General features: G+C 36.5%; 1 protein-coding gene across 7 annotated transcripts in view; it reads right to left on the bottom strand.

Annotated features, from left to right (window-relative positions):
- Nucleotides 1-14,519, bottom strand: part of CNTN6 (contactin 6) — a 319,927-nt gene that overhangs the window by 186,102 nt on the left and 119,306 nt on the right. For all 7 annotated transcript variants that reach the window (XR_010155484.1, XM_054680362.2, XM_063806584.1 and 4 more), the window contains one exon: nt 5,334-5,460. Coding sequence is in view for 5 of the 7 variants with exons in the window: in XM_054680362.2 (XP_054536337.1) it covers nt 5,334-5,460 (127 nt within the window). In the remaining 2 variants the exon portion in view is untranslated. The remainder of the gene's footprint in view (nt 1-5,333; nt 5,461-14,519) is intronic.

Raw genomic sequence — 14,519 nt, 5'->3', positions numbered from 1 at the left:
CCCAGCCCTTTGGGTGGCCGTGGTGGGCAGATAGCTTGAGGCCAGGAGTTTGAGACGAGCCTGGGCAACATGGCGAAACCCCGCCTCTACTAAAAATACAGAATTAATTCAAATGTCATTGACTTCTTCGGGCGCGTCTTCAAACATCCCGTGGGGAGAATCTGACAAATGCCTACCAAAGTAGAAAAGAAATATGAATTCAGGTAATCCTCTACCACGTTAAAGATGAGATGTGATGGATCAGATATCAAATCAGTCAAAGGTTTTGAACTAACTCTGTTAACTTTGAAATTATTTGGCCATTTCCTGCACACCTGGAAGCTGAAAGACAGCAGTCAAAGAGCACATTTCATTTGCCTAGATTTTCTGCGATCGTTTTTTTCTAGAGGAATTTGTAGAGACTGCTCGTTTTCAATATTAGGGTAAGAAAAAAGTGAAAAAAAAAATAATAATAAAACCCTTCAAAACTTTTCTTTCTTTAGGCCTGTCTCAAGACAACAATATTCTCCTTGCCAGCACTCTAGTATAGTTTTTGATAATTTGCTCTTTAGACTTCCATGTTCCCTATCGTTTTCAAAGCATAGGATATACCATATTTAGTTTGCCAGCTCCTTTTAATTTTGGAATCAATCACTGAAATAACCGCTGTCATCATTACATGCTCCTAATTAAGCTCAGTAATTGTTTTTTCAACACAAATTCAAAGTTGTTGGCTTAGCGGCAGCAAATGAATTTTTCACAGTATCCCCATAATCGTTCTGATCGCTACGGTACAATGATTATTAAACTGTACATATAGATCAGGGGTTCAACTCCTGGTGTGGGCTTTGTCCTAATTAATATGTCTAAATCAATGGAGAAACAGTATTAATGAATTCAAATGATTGTCATGCACACATTTCTGATAGAATTGCATACTGACAAGTGTCTTCCTATGATGCAACCTAGGAAATGTGTTTTAAATGATTGCTTTTAGCATCTGAATTAATATCATATTAGTTCCAGAAAACATAATGGATGTGAACTAAAATCTTGACCCTTTGTTGGGAAACATCCTTCACTTTTAAGTAGTTCAGTCCTGTGTCAAGAATAATGGCTGGGCTAGGTGCAGTGGTTCACGCCTGTAATCCCAGCACTTTGGAAGGCCGAGGCAGGCTGATTACCTGAGGTCAGGAGTTCAAGACCAGCCTGGCCAGCATGGTGAAACCCAGTCTCTATTAAAAAAATACAAAAATTAGCCGGGCATAGTGGCACACGCCTGTAATCCCAGCTACTCGGGAGGCTGAGGCAGGAGAATTGCTTGAGTCTGGGAGACAGAGGTTGCAGTGAGTCAAAATTGCATCACTGAACTCCAACCTGGCTGACAGAGCAAGACTGTCTCAAAAACAAAAACAAAAAAAGAATAATGGTTGTGGGCTGTGTTTGTTGGCTGTCCTTCCGTAATATGTGTGTGTTTGTGTGTGTGTGTGCATGTGTGCGCGCTTGTGCCTGTTGGTGTTTTTCAAAATTAGGCTTTGCTTTAGAATTACATGGTATATTTGCTGAAAGAATGTGTTTCTTTTTTTTTGAGTTTTATTTATTTTTAATTGACAAATAATGATTGCACATATTTATAGGGAGTAATGTGATGTTTTCATACATGTATGCATTTTGTAATGATCAAATCAGAGTAATGAGCATATTCATTACCTCAAAAATCTATCATTTGTCTGTGGTGAGAGCATTCAAAATCTTCTCTTCCAGCTCCTTTGAAATATACAATACATTATCATTAAGTATAGTCCCTCTACCGTCCAAATGAATCCCAGAACTTATTCTTCCTGTCTAAAGATCACTTTGCACCCTTTGACCCAGGTGTCCCCTTTCCCTTCCTGTACCTCCCTGACTCAGCCTCTGGTAACCTCCATTCTACACTCTACTTCTATGAGTTGATTCTATGAAATCAACTTTTTTTAGATTCCATATATGAGTGAGATCAGATGATATTTGTCTCTCTCTGCCTGGCTTATTTCTGAGCCCATCCCCAGACCTCTGACAGAGAACATCAAAATCTAAATTTTAAGTCTCTCTGGGTGATTGTGATGTACACTGAATTTGAGTCTGTTACCCCTGTGCAAAGAATCCTAGTCCTAGCTTTAACATTCCTTTGCTGCGTATACTTGAACAAGCCCTCTGATTTCTCCAGAAGTCATTTCACAAATTATACGATGTGTGCAATAATGTATATTCTGCTTATCTCACAGGATTGTTAAAAGGATAAAGTTGCGGGAAATGAATAAAAAGAACAGAAGGCAGAGTCAATACTATTATAGTTTTTTCTTAGAGGCCTAGAGCTTCTCTAGACTTAAGGTTGTGTTCATGACTAGGGTAGAGTAGACTAAATTACAGAAAGGAGTCTCCTCTGGTGACCAGGCAGAGAGAAGATTGTCAGAAATCCTTTTTTCTGATAGAGAGTATATTCTATTTAGAAATAATTTATGTGCATGTTATTTCATTTTTCCAAATCAAATATATATTCTGAGGTAGAACTAAGTTCATTGCTACATGATTTTCCTAGACTTTCCAGGTATAAGCAATCCTTCCAAAGCACCATCTTTGGGTAGCCCATTTCTCTTCCCTTTGCAGGGCTTCAGGGCTGGACTCCATATTCTCATGTGTTATGTGATCTTTGAAAGAATAAAGGGTAATCCTTTTTCATGGGAAAGCTTAAGCTCTTTCAAAAAGTTTGCTTTTAAGATTGCTTATTTTCCCTGAGATTTCATTTGCTGTATGGAATTTACTAAAATAAAGAAAACACATCTTAAAATCAAACCCAGCCTCATTTTATGAATAAGGAAGATGATGCCAGGAGAGAAAAATGATTATTCCAAAGTCACCAATGGATTGATAGAGCTGTGACTAGAAATGATAACTTTAAGTCAAGGATTCTTTTATGTCGCTTTACGCTATACCCAGGTAACCTCAAATAACGTTAGAATCTGTGAATTGTGAAGGCTTTCCTTCTAAGACACACATGCACAGACACACCATCTAAGGTGAATATAGTTGTGAGGCTTTTTAAAAAATAAAATTTAAGTTAGAAAGGGTCATATTAAAACTAAACTTTTACATTTTTTTGGTAATGCACGTTATCTGAAATACCTCTGTCCTTTGCTTTATTATCAATAAAGTTGGGCCTGAGTCTGACATTTAAGCATTAAAAACTTGATTCTTTTCTCACTCTCTTTCCATAGTTTCTTGTCTATGAGTAAGAGGAACAACAGACTGGGGCCTGCTGGAGCATGGAGGATGGGAGGAGAGAGAGGATCAGGAAAAATAACTAATAAGCACCAGGGTTAGTGCCTGGATGATGAAATAATTTGTACAACAAACCCCCATGTCACAAGTTTATCTATATAACAAACCTGCATATGTACCCCTGAACTTAAAAGTTAAAAAAAATAGAAATGAGCCAAACCAGGTTATGGGGGCTGGAAATAAGCACATAAATTACTTGTCTTTAGCCTTTTAGCTTACAAGGATCTTAGAAATAAAAGCCACTTAACAACATTGAAAACTGTCGCCTTCATTCTGTGTATTTTTTCACAGATAAAACTAATCAGCAAATTATCTTGAGAACCTATTTTATATCCTTCTAACTGTTAAAAGCCAATAGATTTTTTATATAAATATGTAATTTATGTGTCTGTCTTATATTCAGCAAACTTTCAAAAAATGTTATAGGAATTCTTATATTCTTTCTCTACTAACCCCTAGGATCAACCTAGTTAGCTCTCAAACATAAAATTACTACTTTAAGTATTAGGTGATCTTACTAAATGTATTAATCAAAATTTCATATATTTAACCATATATTAAACTAATAGGACAGCTCATCATTTAAGAAAAACTAACAAATCAACAAACTCTGAATTGAGTGTCCCAAATTTGCAAAGTGAAGGATCTTCCCCTGACAGATGAGTTTCACTGGTTTGGGTATGATAAAGACAAGGAAGCTTTATTATGTGTAATGAGAAGACATGGTTTTTCAGCTCCTTTGTTGTAAAAAGAAGATGCTGAAGTTAGCTCAGAAAAATTCAAGATAAGGTAGAATTGCCTTTAGCTTTGAAGTCATTTAGCTAATTAAGTGCATTTAAGTCATTTAACTAATTAATCTAGACAATTTTAGGATCTAAATAACTATGCACATCAAGAGTGTATTTTTACTGCAAAATAAAATTAGGCTAAACCAGCTTATTTTGCCAAAATACACTGAAATTGTTACTCTTTGTGTGTGTCATATCAACTTCACATCTGTAAAACAAGACTTAAAAAAAGGTTTTAAAACCCAAAGCTACAAAAGTTTAATATGTATTTTCTTTTCCTGTATTAACACTACATATGAAGTTTCTACTAACTAAATATCTTTATTATTTACCTAGTATATTTATGTATGCATATATTTTTAAATTTGTAAATTCCACCCACAATATGAAGCAAATTCTGCCTTTGCTGCAACTTGATAAATAAGAACAAAAACTTACTGACCCTTTCTCCCTATAATTCCACAAATAATATGTGAGAAACAAATATAGGTTTTTTTTTTCTTATTTGCCCAGAATAAAAATTCCCTTTCTGCCTTAGAGGGTACATAGCTGTCTTCAACATATTTTTCTAAAATCAGTATTTTTGGGTGATGTGACCCACCAGTGAAGTCATATAATTTTATCTGATGAAATAAATCTAGATATCCATCTTGATTCATTCTTTATAGAACATTTTCATAATCATTGCATATGCAGCAACTGAGGCTGCAGTTCCGCATTGAGGTAGGGGTGGGAAATGCAAAATGAGCTTACATTTTAGTCTTTCAAATTGAGGAAACAAATCTTTTTTTTTCCTTTCTCTTCATTTTTTTCTTTCCTTTTATCTTTCTTTTCTTCCTGGCTTCCTGTGTTACTTGCTTCCTGTCTTTCTCTTCTCTCTCTCCCCTATCTCTCTTCTCTCTCTCTCTCTCTCAATTCTGACCACAATAAGGCAATGCATGGCACCAATCTCAAGAATAAATGTTCTAAGCAGACCTAATCAATAAGACAGAGACATTAGTATGGTTACTTGGAGCTGGTGGGTAGGGGGTTAATTATTGCCTGGAAAGCGGCATGAGGGAATACCCTGGGGTACTGGAAATGCCTATATCTTTATCTGCGTGATTGTCACATGGCTGCATACCCATAGAGAAATTCCTTGAGCTGTACACTACAAATTAGGACATTTTATAAAACACTTTATTTTGTGTATGTTTTGGTTCAGTGAGGAAGAACAAAATAGTGTGGTGCCCACAGGTAGGATTTTACCTATAACGAGGCGAAGGGTAACCGTTAGCAGCACAATTCAGGACGACCTCAGATTTTGATAAATCCAAAGGAAAAATGACATCATGTGGCTCCTGAGTAAAAATAGGACGGCTTAAAAGACCATCACCTGGGAAAAGAAAAGAATAAATCACATGAAAAAAAATGTGGCCCTGTTTTGAATGCAAGTCTATATTAAATATCAATTCAATATACATATTTAAAATTATTTTATTTTAAAACAATCTCAAATTCACAAAAATATTATAAAAATGGACAAAGAATTTTTTTCTCTTGTAAACCAATCCCCTATTACCCAAATAAATTAGTTTATATTTCCAACAAACAAAGAGCATAACACCCCCAAAACCAACAATATCAAGAAATTAACATTGATTCAGCTCTAAGCAGCTAAGCTTCAGGTCCCATTTCCCATTTTTTCTAATAAAATTCTATTTTTTGTTGTTTCATTTTTGTTGTAGAGACAGTGTCTCACTCTGTCACCCAAGCTGGAGTGCAGTAGTGTGATCATAGCTCACAGAAGCCTCTAACTCCTGGGCTCAAGTGATCCTCCCATCTCAGCCTCCCAAGTAGTTAGAACTACAGGTGCCTGCCACCATGCCTGGCTATATGGCGTCACCTTCTGTTGCTCAAGCTGGTCTCAAACTCCTGACCTCGAGCCATTCTCCCACCTCAGCCTCCCAAAGTGCTGGGATTACAGGATTAAGCCACTGTGTCTGGCCTCCAATAAAATCTTTTACACCAAAAGAATCCGGTTGATAATTTTTTTTCTTTTTTCTTTTCTTTCTTTTTTCTTTTTTTTTTTTTTTGAGACAGATTGTCATTCTGTTGCACAGGCTGAATTGCAGTGGCACAATCACAGCTCACTGCAGCCTCAACCTCCTGGGCTCAGGTGAACCTCCCACCTAGCCCTCCTGGGTTAATTTTTGCCTCCATGCCAGGTTAATTTTTGTTTTCTTGTAGAGATGGTGTTTCACCATGTTGCCAGGCTCGTCTTAAAATTCTGGGCTCAAGCATTCCATTCACCTCGGCCTCCCAGTGTGCTGGGATTACAGGCACGATCCACCATGCATGGCCTCTCTTAATTATGTCTCTTTAGTCTATTTCAATCTGCAACAATTCCACAGTCTTTCCTTGATTTCCCTGACTTTAACACCTTAGATCACAAGGCAGTTATGTGGTAAAGTTTCACCTAATTTGGGCTTGTCTGAATAGTCAGGTATCAATGGCAAGTCACAGACTCTTCCCTGTATTGGTAGGAGCTATATGCCAAGGGCACATGTAATAAAAGGGTCTATAAAGATGTTCAAAAATAATAATAAAAGCAGTAAAAATTGGCTTTAAAAATCACTATAAAAAAGGCTTCTCCCAGCCAGCAAGTACACTGATCCCATTGTCTTGCCCTCTTTCCCTCTATCCTCTCCTCCTTCACTGGATACACCATTGGAGGTAATAAACCACTTTCATTACAATTGGATTCAGGATGCTGTGCTCTTTATGCTGCGTTCTGTCAGGTAGAAGGTTAAGACTTCTATTTGTCCCATTGCTCTTGAAGTTAAATAATCATTTGTCTAAGGTGGTACCTGTCAGACTTCTCCAGTATAAAAGTAAGTATCTTTTTTTCTTTATAATTAGTGTTTTGTGGCTAGGGACTTTAGACAATGCAAATATGCCTCACTGGACATTTAAACTTTTTATTATATATTTCTATGAGGATGATCTGTTTTATCGGTGTGAATCCAAGCTTTCTTATTTTGGTAAATGAGTTATAATACATTTGCTATTTATTTGATGCTTTCAAATGGCTTGCCCTTTGGCATGTCCTTACCCTTCTTTGAATTCTTCCTTTCTGATACAAGAAAGGGTTCCAGGATCATCTTGTATTTCACCTGCTCTGCCAGCAAAGTAGCCATTTTTGTTGTTGTTGTTAAAAACAAAAACAAAACAAAACAAAACAACCTGGCTTCCTTTATTAGAGATTGGTATTTAGAAACCATCATGAGGATGCTCAGTGTACTCATTTTTTTTTGAGGTGCTCTTGCCCAGAGCCTCTCAGCAAATTTGTGTGTGTGCATAGATTTTATATGTGTGTGTTGTGTTCATTTATGGTGATTTACAGTTGTCCTTGGTTTATATTTGCAACTCCCATTTAGACTGTGAGAACGCTGGTGCCCATTACCTTTGACATATTTATGCATTTGCTCAATTCCCCTGTATGTGACTAGTCTCGTATTACTGTCAGTATCCTCTTCCCCCTGCTCAGGTCCTGATGTCCACTCCCAGTTTTACTCCTATACCTGCCCTGACACCACTAGCTGGGTGATCCCTCCCTCCTCACCTCACTCAGATTCTGACCCTGTTTAGGGTCTGCCTCCAGTGTGGATGTCCTCCTTCACCCCACTTGGGCTCTGACACTTGGTCCACAGACATATTCCTACATGGATAGCTTTCTCCCTTTCTCACATCTTTCAGATCACACGGGAGCTCTCTTTCCCCCAGAAACCACCCTCCTTCTCCTTGGCTCCAACACCAGACTCCAGGCTTCTGCCTTCAACACCCTCCCCTAACAATGGAACCCTCTTCCCCTTCCTCAGGCTCTGATACCCTCTGCCAGGCCACCCCACCACAGGTATGGCCTTCTCACCTTACTTGGGCTCTGCCACTCACACCAAGTCACCACTGTCCTAACCCCTGCCCTGCATGGATGCCTCTCTCGCCCCTCTTAGGTTCCAGCACCTCGGGCTGGACTGCTGTGGCTCTGCTCTTCCACATGCACATGGATGCCTACCTCACTCAGCTGCAATTCATGGCATTTGGACTAAATTGCTATGAAAGAAAGGGAAGGGGAAGAGGATGAGGAAGAGCTTAGTACTCATGTATAAGGTGAAATTCTGTGGTTTTTATTTTTTAATGTCTTGAAAGAAACCAAAATATTTCTTCCCCAAATATTGAGGATTGTTGAGTTAAAGGCACTGAAAAGGCAGGAGAACACCCGGCCTCAGCCTCTGTTTGCTTGATGGCAGGACATCCATGCTTCCTTACTGCAGACAGCACTTGTTATCAGCCCAGAGAAGGCACCAGCAGGCACCAGAGGAATCTGAGAACAGATTTCACTATCCTCTCACATTTTCTCACCTTTTAAAGGACTAAAACTGTTCTTTCCTTTGCCTTGTTACTATGTAGAATGTATGGCATTTTGATAAAATATTATTGAAACATCACCCCAAGCCACTGCCTTGAGAAAAATACTTTTGAATTGATGTCTCTCGGCATGATGGGTCCAGCATGTGTTAATACATTTCTGCTTTTCTTTTGTTAATTTGATTTTTGTTTGTAGGAGGGTGTCTCAACTAAAAACCTAAAAAGGGAAATAAAAGAAATTATGTTTTCTCCCCTCCAGTGCAATGCACAACATCAAGCGTAAACCTGATCATGTTAGGACTTAATTTGAAGTCCAGTCTGTAACTCTAATAATTGTACTTGAGTGATGTGTGAGCTTGCTTCTCCTATGTTAACCCATAGTCATTTCCTTCTATATCAACCACAGCACTAGAGAACCTCAAAGCTGGAAGATCTTTTACAGACCACTCAGGTCAGACTTCTTGGTTGGAAAGACACTAGAGCTAATGGTTAAGAACGTGTGCTCTGGAATCAAATGGGCCTCAGGGGATTTAAGCGATCTTCTGTGTCCTTGTTATTAAAATAGATGCAATGTGTCTATCAGATGGTTGTTTTGAGATTTAATAATATATTGTTTATAAAATATGTCACATTGTGCCTCAGAACGAGTAGATATATAGTCATCAAATTATGACAATCATCAGCATCATCATCATCATCCATCATTATTATTACAGAGAAGGAAATTGAAACCCAGGAAGTTGAATCATCTTTTCCAAATTTGCCATCTGTCTTAAGAGAGAGCAAGAAATTAAACTTTAGCTTCCTGATTCCCTCTCCATTGTTTTCACCATCCACTCAGATCTGCTTCCATCATATTAGTCTTCTAAAATATTTGCAATTGGGTAAAATAAGTTCTTTTATTAACCTCATCTTAAAATTGTAATTTAGGCACCTTTCATCAGTGACCTGGAAGTGTAGATAGATAGAGGTTTTAATTCTAGCCTGGTCAATTACTGGCTCCCCAGTGCTGGACAATTTACTTCACCACTCTTATTCTCTGATTTCTCAGCTGTTAAAGGAGGATGCTATGTCGTATATTTTAGTGTTCCTGTAAATGATGATGGAGCAAGTGGATTGAAGATGTTTGAGTGAGTTTTCTTATATCAGTATCAGTGCCTAATGAAATGTGTGAGACGTCGTAAGTACAAATAACAAACAAACAGAAATTAACAATGCCTGAAAAGAAAAGGAACATATCCTGACAAAATTACTTAAAGAAAAAAACCAAAAACAACTGTGGAGTAAAAACAGTCTGGTCAGGCTCAGAGAAGGGAAGGAGTTCTTGATTTCCTAATGTCGTCCTCACACCCTATAGGATTTACTGATGAAATAACAGCATTCTGGGAATTCTCATTATAACTTCTAAGTCTGGAGATAAGCAGATTTGTATGTACACAGATGGAAAGGTCTTATCTTTGTCTTTTACCTCTTTCTGGCTGAAGAGCAATGAAAAGGGCTTCTAGGAAAAAAAAAAAAAAGGTAAAGTGGGGAAATATGGAGAGTAAAGCTGACTCTGTTTAACCAATTCATAATGTCATGCCCATGCACTCAGGGGTGAAGCCTCTGAAGCCCATTAGAAAAGTGCTACATCTTCCAATGAAGTATACTGAAGTCTCTTCGAATAATAATCTTGCTACAATTCATTAAAAAAGAAATCTTAGGATAGAGAGAAGCACCCAGGTATCCTAAAAAGGCTGAACTTTCCTTGGCCCCATCATTCTCTCAGGCTACAAAATGTGGGTACTCGCCATAAATCCTGTCTCCAAACTGGAGCTAAGAAGGAGAAAAAAAATTGTTCCCAGATATAATAAAAAGAAAGTTCAAAAAATATATTTCCCCATTAAGTAAAAAGTGAATTTTCTGTACACAGTTTCTCAAGCATGAACAATATGAAAAGAAATGGAATAATAACTATGCAAATATATTGCAGCAATAAAAGAGTAAAACATGGCATGACCAAGACAGGGAAAATACTCAATCTAAAAGAAAACATAACTCAAGAAAACCTAGGGAATTCCTCAAAACAGTTTTATGCTATAGAATAAGAGCATGAGTTTTTAAAAATAATATAACAATGTCAATATGAAAAAAATACACAGACAATAGAACCAGATAAATTTGGAGGCCATGAACCTAAGGATACAAACTGTAACCCAGGCAACATCAATAAATAACAAATAAATCAATTGGAATAGGCAAGCAACAAAACAGATACCCACTGAAAGTCACATTACTGCTATAATGTTTTGAGATGATTGTAATTATCTCACATAATGTGAAAAAAGCACAGATAATAAAACAATGAGGAGAAGGTAATGGATTAGAAACATAGATAAAGATGATTCACCATTAAGATCCTTGATGTCACCGAGTTATAGAATCAAACACATGTCTCAGTAAATACCATTAAGAAAAGTTACTATAAATGGAAAGAACATGTTCCAGAAATATTTGAAAGAGTGAGTACTCAACACCAAAGCATTTGCTGATTAAGTGACTAATATTTGAAGAACATCAAGAGGAAGCTTCTTTAAGAAGACTGGACAGAAATAGCAAGCTAAGTAAAAGTGAAAGGATGGGCACAGGGGGCTCATGCCTGTAATCCCTGCACTTTGAGAGATCAAGACAGAAGGATCACTTGAGGCTAAGAGTTTGAGACCGAGCCTGGGTACTATAGGGAGACCCTGTCTCTACCAAAAACAAAAAGAAAAGAAAAATTAGCAGTGGTGGGTGCTTGTAGTCCCAGCTACTTGGGAGACGAAGTGAGAGAATCACTTGAGCCCAGGGATTTGAGGCTGCAGTGAACTATGATCACACTGCTGTACTATGGCCTGGGTGACAGAGCAAGACCCCATCACACACACATACATACACAGAGTAAAAAAGAAAACTCAGAATAAGCTGGGATTTTAAACAGTACCATTTTATACCAGAAGACAATGAAGAAAAGTCTGTAAATATTCCAAATGGAAGGATGACTTTAGTATTATCACCAATATATCTTTCAAATATAATGGCATCTGAGCCGGGCACAGTGGCTCACACATGTAATCCCAGCACTTTGGGAGGTGGAGGTGGGTGGATCGCCTGAGGTTAGGAGTTTTAGACCAGCCTGGCCAACATAGTGAAACCCCATCTCTACTAAAAATATAAAAAATTAGCTGGGCGGGGTGGTGGGCGCCTGTAATCCCAGCTACTAGGGAGGCTGAGGCAGGAGAATCGCTTGAACTCAGGAGGCAGAGGTTGCAGTGAGCTGAGATTACGCCATTGCACTCCAGCCTGGGCAACAAGAGCAAAACTCCGTCTCAAAAAAAAAAAAAAAAAAAAAAAGACATCCAACAAATGCATTTGAACAATTTGAACATTAAAAAAACTAATATAAAAAAGCTAATATGAAAAATAACAGATGATTATTCTTAAAGAGATCACTTAACAATGAAATCCATTCAATTAAATATGAATCAATATGCAGATCTTGAGAATGAAGGAGGAATAATGGGACACACACAGAATACTTTGAAACACAAACTTACACTTAAGAACTCTGCTAGTTTTAGTTATAGAACAGAATATAAATGCTACAAGCTCGATAAGATAAACAACAAAATAGAAAAATGAGAAGTGAATGAGGGAATATAAATAGCTAGTATGAGCGCTAGTATCATCTTTCACAGCAAAAAGTCTATAGATACATACATGTACACATATATACATATAATATTATTGTATTTACAAACTAAGGCACTCTGACCTCTTTGTATCATTCATTGTATCTTTTAACCTTAGAGAAATCATTTCAAAAATTTCTTTTTTTGTCTCAAATCATTTATTAGAAGTTCAAATTATTTATCATTTTTACTTTTATTCTGTTTTCTAAAATAAAATTTAATCTTGATGTTAAAAGTAACATCTATGGTATGATCTCATTTTTATAAAATATTTGTATTCTTCTATGCTATTATCTATCTATACATGAATACAGTATATCTTTTCTGTATTTATATATAAAGATGGCTATAATTTTACCAAATATTAATAATTTTTATTTTTAGAGAAAGTTTTATTGGAGATAGGTTTTTTATTTCTTTGCATAATATTTCATAGTTTGAATGATTAAAATAAAAATGCATTATATTAAAGAAACATCAGATTTTTAAAAAATGAAGAAAAGAGATGGGAAATAAATATGCTGAGATGGTAACTTAATTTTTGATGGTGGGAATATGAATGACTTTTTTGCAGATCTCCATAAAATCTCTTTAAAGTTTCCAACCCCCTACCTCCTACACAAAAAAAGAAAACCTGGTTGAAATAATGCATATTAAGCAACATACATTATGCCAGGCACAAAACAAGCACACAACAAATGCTAATTCATTTGTTTCCTTTACTTTCACTCAGAGAAAAGTCTGGTTTAAACTTCATGTAGTCCAAATTGAGGGTATAACTTGGCTTAATAATATCTTATACTTGTGAGAATGATTAGTGGTTTTCAAAAAATATATACATACAGCAGTTTCCAAATTAAATCCCTGTGATGCCTTTTGTGAGATGCACATTTCTGTTCCCATTTGATAGATGAGAAACTTAAAGATATTTTTCTAAGTAACTTTAGGTCATTTTGAAAGACACAGAAGTTAGTTCTTGTTGAATTATCATTGGTCAGTTGATATCATTCCTTTTTTTCATTTATATTTGTTATCAACTTTTTAGGAGCTTGAATTTATACCACTTGATAAGTAAAAAGTCTAGTTTCAACTAATTGTTTAATGTCTTTTGGTAAATTGTTAGATTTTTCTCATACTGTAATGAAATGATTAAATAACAGCAAGTCTTTATTGTTTTGTCTATACAATCAGAAAGCAAGAACAACGTTGGTTTTCTGTATAGGAACAGCTGAAAACGTGACAATATGATATCAAAAACAAGAAATCAAAATGCATTTTCAAATACTTGTGCTTTAAGAATGTATTTGGGAAAAAGAATGGTGTTGGTATTTTTGAGCCACTGCAACAATCAGTGAGTAATTGTATTGAAGACACATACTACTATATGTGTATGTGTATACACATATATACATATGTGTGTGTGTATATATATACACACACACATATGTATATATATACACACACGTATGTGTATATATATACACACACGTATGTGTATATATATACACACACATATAAAAACTATACTTGTATACATACTACTATACATTGTAATCACCAATGATTATAATGGTACTCTCTACAAAATGTTTTATTAGAGAGGCTGGGCATGGTGGCTCACACCTGTAATCCCCACTCTTTGGGAGGCCAAGACGGGCAGATTGCTTGAGCCCAGAAGTTCAAGACCTTATCTCAAAAAAAAAAAAACAAAAAAAAACAAGTTTTATTTGGCAGTAAGGCAAGAACTTTGGAATAGGTGGACACTGAAAAATAAATGTTTCTAAGTAATAATTATATGAAAATTGTACAATATTGTTGAAAATGCATATAGGGTTCTGCCCTACCTTTCTTCCTCCATTATCTTCTATGGAATTAAAAAGTTAATTCCATGATCTGACTGCAATATTACATCTAACCTGCCGGTATCTAATGTTCATTATTATTCCCTAAATACTGAGAACTTTTTATTCGAATGCAGTGACATTCTGGCATTTCTGAATGGCCCATGAACCATTTCATGGAGAAGTAGCTCTTAAACTGTGGAGATCCTTAACGGCATGTTCAATCTGCTTTAGGCCATTCCTTGGGCCATGGCTGACTGGATGAGAAGTGAATATGTTCTTCTTGGGCTCTGGTGTTTCTCTCTCCCAAGAATTTAGATATAATATTAAGAGATGCTAGTCTCTGCTGGTTGCTTGAGCAGAGATGAGGATGTTCATAACTTTTATAATATCCATCGTCCATAAAACTCATGAAGAGGTAGAGAACACCAGTCTACACAAAGGCAGAAATTGAGATAAGTAGATGATAGAGAGAG

Source organism: Pan troglodytes, chromosome 2, assembly GCF_028858775.2.
Source record: "Pan troglodytes isolate AG18354 chromosome 2, NHGRI_mPanTro3-v2.0_pri, whole genome shotgun sequence".
NCBI lineage: Eukaryota > Metazoa > Chordata > Mammalia > Primates > Hominidae > Pan > Pan troglodytes.
The sequence above is the reverse complement of the archived record's forward strand: the minus strand, read 5'-3'. Positions and strand labels throughout refer to the sequence as shown.